Source organism: Prionailurus bengalensis, chromosome B3 (genome assembly GCF_016509475.1).
Source record: "Prionailurus bengalensis isolate Pbe53 chromosome B3, Fcat_Pben_1.1_paternal_pri, whole genome shotgun sequence".
Classification (NCBI taxonomy): Eukaryota; Metazoa; Chordata; class Mammalia; order Carnivora; family Felidae; genus Prionailurus; species Prionailurus bengalensis.
In genome coordinates, this window is record NC_057355.1 from 73,198,888 (window position 1) to 73,206,467 (window position 7,580).

The window sequence follows — 7,580 nt, forward strand, 5'->3', positions numbered from 1 at the left end:
CCATCTGCAAGCTGGAAGACCAAGAAAGCCGGTGGTATAATTTCCTCCATGTCCAAAGGCCCGAGAACCAAGATCTCCATGGTCTGACAGCAGAAAAAGATGGATGTTCCAGCTCATGAAGACAGAAAAGGGTAAGAGGGAGACAATTTGTTCTTTCTCCATCTTTCTGTTCCATTCAGACCCGCAGTGGACTAGACAATACCTGCCCACACTAGTGAGAGGAGATCTCTTTGGTCATTCCACTCAGTCAAATAATCTCACTCTATAATCTTATTTTTTTCTGCCACTGATTCCTTTTCATCATTTCAAATATTTAAGCTTTCTCATCTTAAAAAATAATTTAGGGGCGCCTGGGTGGCGCAGTCGGTTAAGCGTCCGACTTCAGCCAGGTCACGATCTCGCGGTCCGTGAGTTCGAGCCCCGCGTCAGGCTCTGGGCTGATGGCTCGGAGCCTGGAGCCTGTTTCCAATTCTGTGTCTCCCTCTCTCTCTGCCCCTCCCCCGTTCATGCTCTGTCTCTCTCTGTCCCAAAAATAAATAAAAACGTTGAAAAAAAATTAAAAAAAAATAATTTAACACTCTCCAAACCCATACGTGCCTCTCCTGCCTCCAATCCACGAATGTCTCCTGGAAATTCTCACAGACATGCAGAAAGAATGTTTTACCAGCTATCTGGGCATCCCTCAGGCCAGTTAAGTTGACACAAAATTAACCATCACAACACATCTGGTAAATTCCACTTCTGGACCAATCTTCCCTCTTAGTCATATTGCTTGACTGATGAGCATAACTGTTAAAAATCACATAGCTATACTGAAGATTGTCTCCATATAGTCACAGCTTTTAACATCAATTGTACATGAAACAGTGCATGAAAATATTTTGTGTCTATAATCTGTTATCATTCCATACTCTACAATATCTCCCTTGAAGCTCTACTCTGCCAAAACAGCATATCCACCACCTTTTGATTATCCATGGTAGGTGACCATAAAGATAATTGGTATAATTAAATGATATCATTGATATCATCTTCAACTTTCTGCATTCCAACTAAAACTTTGCTTTTATACATATAATTTACCTTACTTCCTGTAATGATGTAAAAGGTATCCCTCTTACTTTTAAACAGACAGTATCCTGTGCCCAAACTCTTCTCCCATATCATTCTGTCTCACTTCTCTGGCACCTAAGCCCACTGATTACCCAAACTCCATAATCTTATTTATTTTTTTTTTGCCACCGATTCCTTTCCATCAATTAAAATATTTAAGCTTTCTCATCTTAAAAAATAATTTAACACTCCCCCCCAAGCCCATACACGTCTCTCCTGCCACCAATTAACTTCTTGGCTCCCTGTTCCTTTACTGTAGCCTCAATCATAACTGCTTTCACTTTGTCTCCTCTCTTTCACTCCACACCTCCATGCATCTTGGCTTTTGTCCCAACCCTTTTTAAAATCTGTTTTCTCAGAAGTCATCAATGACCTCTTCATCTTTAAATCCAAAAGATATGTTTAAGTTGCATTAAAACACTAGGCCAATATTTCTCAAATTTTAATGTGCACATGAATCATTAAAATGAAGATTCTGGCTTAGGAAGTTTGGGTAGTGTCTGAGATCACGCAATCCAGAATAGCCCCCGGTGATGCCAATGCTGCTTAACCTACAGACCACGTTTAGAGCAGCCACTTTCTGCAGTCTTACCTACTCATTCACTCATTCCTTTTTTGAAATCTTTCTCTCTCTGACCCTCTGCACTCCCATTTAAAATTTGAAGATCTGGGGGCACCTGTGGCTCAGTTGGTTAAGTGTCTGACTTCATTCAGCTCATGTCATGATCTCACAGTTTGTGAGTTCGAGCCCTGCATCGGGCTCTGTGCTGGCAGCCTGGAGCCTGGAGCCTGCTTGGGATTCTGTGTCTCCCTCTCTCTCTCTGCCCCTCCCCCGCTTGCACTCTGTCTCTCTCTCTCTCTCTCTCTCTCTCTCTCAAAAGTAATAAACATTAAATAAACAAATAATAAATAACAGTAAAAAATAAATTCAAGATCTGGGAGATCTTTTGCAGTATCCTTTTATACTATTCTTTGATTATTCCACATCGTGAGCATTCCTCCTGCTGTAGGCCCTCTTTTCTTCTCAATATGTGCCCTCTCCTTTGGAAATTCCATCTGCCCCTATGGCCTCAATTCTCATTTCAGCAGCCTGACTACTCAGGCTAGACATAAGACTCTGCTAATGGTCCATTAACAAGTCTTTACTTCCTTAAAGACCTGATGGTCTACTGTTGGCAACTTTCTGGAGTTTAAAACTATATTGCACCTTCCTGGCTGGTTCCAATCCATTTTTATGGTTTTACTGACTACTGTTACCATATCTGTGCCCTCCATTCTATATAAACTTGATTCCTTACCTTTGTGGTGGATGCCTTTGCTTATGCTTTCCTTTGGTGCGAAATGGCTTTACCCAGTTGTATCTATTAAGGTTTTTCTTAACTTCTTGCTGATTGGTCCCAAATTTTTTACATTTATGGGGATAATGTATAACTGATAATACACCAGTAAAATGAAGACATTAACAACTGTGGTAGGCAAATTCTAAGATGGTACCTAAGATTTCTGACCTCTGGTGTACATACCCTATATAATCTCCTCCCCTTGAATGTGGGCAGGACCTACAATATGACGGATGTCACTTGTACGACCAAGTTATGTTAACGGCAAAGGTAAAGAGACTTTGCAGATGTAATTAAAGCCCTTAATCAGTTTGATTTTGAGTTCATCAAAAGACAGAATATCCTTTGGTGGGCTTGTTACAATCAGGTGTGCTTGACACAAGAGGGCTTAGGTTTTCCTGAGATCAGAGAGCTTCTCCTGCTAGGCTTGAAGAAGCAAGCTGCTATGAGTTCTACAACTACAAGAAAATGAATTCTGCCAACAACTACTTGAGCTTGGAAGAGGGCTCCCACACCTCAGACAAGACAGCAATCTTGGTTGACTTCTTGATTGTAGACTTGTGAGATCTTGCTTAACTGTACCCAGACTTCTGACCCACAGAATATGTGAGATAAAAAATGGGTGTTGTTCTAAGTCACAGAGCTCATGGTAGTTTGGTACATAGCAATAGAAAAGTAACACAGACTTAATAAACTGGTTAATAAGTATCATCAGTTCATAGTATTTAGGGTTTGTTACAGCATAAGAAAACTTGAAATGTAATGAAATCTTACAGTACACAGTGACTTAATAGATGTTTTACAAAATTTGACTATAGTCCTAAAAATTTATGTAGCATTATCATAATGCACTGTGAATTAAAATTTGTGTGTGTGTGTGATCAACCATGCTGAGAGTAAAGACTGAATTATCTTTATTTTTACTATATAGGAAATATTGCAAATTTATTGTCAAATGAAGAAACAACTAAAAAGTATGGAGTCAAAAGAAAAAGAAACAAAAAGTATTAAATAAATGTATGAGGGAAATACGCATTTTTCTAGATTTTGTGATATTTGTGGCCTTTGTTTAATAAAATTTGTAATTTGTTGTGATTTTCTTTCTCATTCTAAAAAATTATTTTGTGCCCCATTTTTTATTCAAAATTTTCTGTTCTTTTATAAAAACTCCCCATTTTATAAGTTTCAGGGCCTGCAAAACATAAATCCTCTGGACACAACCATAATGCTTTGAAATTCACCTATAGACAGACGGTCAGGAACAAGTCAGAAAGGTTCACAAAAAAATGTGAATGTCTCCTTAGCTCTGTTTCGCCCCTAGAGGGCACTGTTGCCTAAATTCAAAATGGCTTTTCTGTAAAAGATCAGAATAAGCTCCCAAAACCTTCTGTCCTTACACTTTAAAGAGGTGTTCTGTCGGCATTTTTTAGACAGTGACATATAAAGAATCTCAGACAACAGGGGCAGACAGTTTTGCCCGGACATCTCTTAGCATCTCTTAGCCTGGACTGTTAGTATCTCTTCCTAACAGTCCCGAAGAAAAAGGAATCTAAATCTATCATTCCTCCTCAACGTCAGAGCAATCTGGATTCAAGTCCCCTCAGTCATCAGATTTTATTTGTGTGTGAGGAACTTCCCAGAAAGAAAACTCTCTGGTTCTTCACTGCTTGGCCATGACCTTGGTGTTCATCTTGACGCTTGGGGTGCTTCTGTTCCTGAGTGAGTAACATTCCATTTAATTCCCTTGTCCACAAGTAAAACATTGTTCTGGTTTGATTCTGAATATAGACCTTTTGCTTTAGTGGAGTTCACTGACTCAGCACTAATGTTTCAGGAGGAACTGGAGCCCAGTCACTGACCCAACCTGACGGCCACATCACTGTCTCTGAAGGAGCCCGTCTGGAGATGAGTTGCAACTATTCCTCTAGTGGAACTACTTATCTCTTCTGGTATGTGCAGTACCCCAACCAAGGACTCCAGCTTCTCCTCAAGTACTTTTCAGGGCCATCAGATGCCCTAATTCAAGGCATCAAAGGTTTCGAGGCTGAATTTAAGAAGAGTGAAAAGGCCTTCCACCTGAGGAAACACTCAGCCCATTGGAACGACTCGGCCAAGTACTTCTGTGCTGTGAGTGACACAGCGCCTGGGACTACAGGGGGAGCTGAACACAAACCTTCTGAGACACTGTAACTTAAAGGACTCAGGGTCTCAGCCTGAGTTGTTTTCAGGAAGTTGACATGTTCTGTAAAAGAACATGTCCCCCTGCCTGTTTTTATATTATTTTTGTTTCCCTTCCCTTATGTCCATCTGTTTTGTCTCTTAAAGTCCTCATATGAGTGAAGTCATATGACATTTGTCTTTCTATGACTGACTAACTTCGCTTAGCATAATACCCTCCAGTTCCATCCATGTAGTTGCAAATGGCAAGATTTCATTCATTTGATTGCCAAGTAATACTCCATTGTATATATACACCACATCTTCTTTACCCATTCCTCCATCAATGGTCATTTGGGCTCTTTGTATACTTTGGCTATTGTCCATAGTGTGCTATAAACATGAGGGTGCATGTGTCCCTTCGAAACAGCACACCTGTATCCCATGGATAAATGCCTAGTAGTGCAGTTGCTGGGTCATAGGGTAGTTCTATTTTTAGTTTTTTTGAGGACCCTCCATCCTGTTTTCCATAGTGGCTGCACCAGCTTGCATTCCCAGATATTTTTCCTTTTTAAAAAAATGTTTATTTATTTTTGAGAGAGAGAGAGAGAGAGAGAGAGAACAAGCAGAGGAGGGGCAGAGAGAGAGGGAGACCAAGGATCCAAAGCAGGCTCCGTGCTATCAGTGGAGAACTGATTCAGGGCTCTAACTAATGAACTGTGATCACAACCTGAGCCAAAGTTGGATGCTTCACCGACTGAGCCACCCAGGCACCCCTAGATATTTTTCGTTTATTTATTTATTTTTACCATTTTGCAAAGGCGAGACTCCTGTTTTTTGAAGTGCAGCATTTTTATCCTCTAGAGTCAGGCTTCTAGAGGAAATGAAGCTATAGGATTTGATTTTCAACAAGCTGGAGGAAGTTACTTGCTCTCGTGTCATCTGAAATAGTGATGGGCTTAGATGGTCCGGGGTTGGCCATGTGAGTTGGCATAAGGCAAATCAGAGAATTACTCTACTGAAAACCCAGGATAACTGCTATGTCAAACTGCATTATTTCCAGATTATTTTACTAGTATCCTCAGAGGCTTCTTTACTTAAAGAACATCAGCGCTTTGACTAAAATATTTGAGAATGGACTTAATTAGAGCTGGCATTTTAAGGATATTGTCAGGTGACCTTTGAAAGACAATTCAAAATGAAGGGAAAAGGGCCTTTTTTATCCACTGGTCCTTGATAACATTCTCAGTCAAACACAGGTCATGATGAAGTTCATGTGAAATCTTGGACTTCTTTGTTCTATGAGTGACCAGCCTTTCTTGATCAGCACACCCAGGTTACTGCCTCCCTTTTTCTCTTCTCTAATTCAATTTCTCTCATACCTGTTGAATGGACAATAATAATAAGTGAATCCTTAATCATTTTCTTTTCCTACGCTTTTTCTCACAGTGCCATTGATAAAAATTTGCAATATTCTTGAACAATTCATCAGATATTCAGTGTCTGCAGATCACCTGACTTCAGTAAAAATGTGGAGGCCTTCGTTTTCCATTCCTTGAAACTGCAAATCCATCTGCAGAGGACTCTTGTTATTTATAGAGTCTGAGACAAGGGCACAAACTAAAGCTTTATTCATATGCTTTCAAAAAGTTATTTTCCTTTTAATCTACTAAAGCTAAAAGGCAATATATAAAAAAAGAATAATCAACAGTTTTAGTAACATGTGCTTAAAACTGAAATTTTATTTAAAAATTTTAAACTTAGGGGCACTTGGGTGGCTCAGTTGGTTACGCATCTGAGTTCTCTGACTTTGGCTCTGGTCACGAACTCACGGTTCCTGGGTTCGAGCCCCACATCAGGCTCTGTGCTGACAGCTCAGAGCCTGGAAACTGCTTCAGATTCTGTGTCTCCCCCTCTCTCTTTCTGCCCCTCTCCCCTTGTGTGCTCTCTCTCTCAAAAATAAATAAATAAATAATACAAAAAATGTTAAGCTTAATTATGGATTTTTTTTTATAAAAATAAAGTCATTCAATTTTAGTTTCAAAATCCATCTAGTTGTAAAGTAAATAACACCGGTTTTTAAGCAGGTTTAGTCTAGAATAAATACATATGGTTTTAAAGTAGTATTGTTAAGTCCTGCAAAGCGTTCCAACCATCATGAAAGACTGTTATGAATACCATGCCGATATCCTTTAGAACCATAGGTGAGTACATAGATAGCAAGAAAATGGATCCTTAGCATTTCAGGAAATAAATTTCATGATGCAAGAATCTATTGCATCCATAGCATCTGAAAGGAAAGATTGGGTTAGTGAATTGATTTTTCTTTCCTTTCCCTTAAATCTTCCCAAATTCCAAATCAAAGTCTGGAGTAGCACAGCCCACAAATTTTTCCAATATTCAAATGCAGTTTAAGAGGCAACCCTTAAGGTATGTGAATAAGGCTTTTCCTTGAGCCTAAAAGCTATTAGTAGTTACTTAAGGTTATAGACTGTGCCCAGATCCGAGTGACAGAGACACCCAAATTTTTAATACATTTATTTGTGTGTGTGTGTGTGTGTGTGTGTGTGTGTGTGAGATCAGTGGTCCCGTCCACATACTTGCTCATCTTCTCTGTTCTTGGTATTTAAAATAATGGGTCACTTGGGGTGCCTGGGCTGCTAAACCTGCTTAAAAACCAACTTTTGGTTTCAGCTCAGGTCATGATCTCACAGTTTCGTGAGTTCGAGCCCTGCATCGGGCTCTGCACTGGCAGTGTGGAGCCTGCTTGGGATTCTTTCTCTCTGCCCCTCCCCCACTCATTCTCTCTAAATAAATAAATAAATTTAAAAAAATTAAAATAATGGGTTGCATTTCAAAGATCATCCATCTCTGCTTTTGTTACTGTCCACTCTTGTCACCTGCATAGAAGGCATACGGTATCACATTTTCCACTAAACTGCCTCCTATAATAGAGGCTTAAAGTAATTG

At 39.6% G+C, this 7,580-nt stretch overlaps 1 gene segment (V, D, J or C); it reads left to right on the forward strand.

Moving 5' to 3' along the window:
- The first annotated feature begins 3,972 nt into the window (after positions 1–3,972).
- Positions 3,973–4,794, forward strand: LOC122468857. The segment is given in 2 exon segments: positions 3,973–4,172; positions 4,288–4,794. Coding segments are annotated over 2 exon segments (402 nt in total).
- The last annotated feature ends 2,786 nt before the right edge of the window (positions 4,795–7,580 follow it).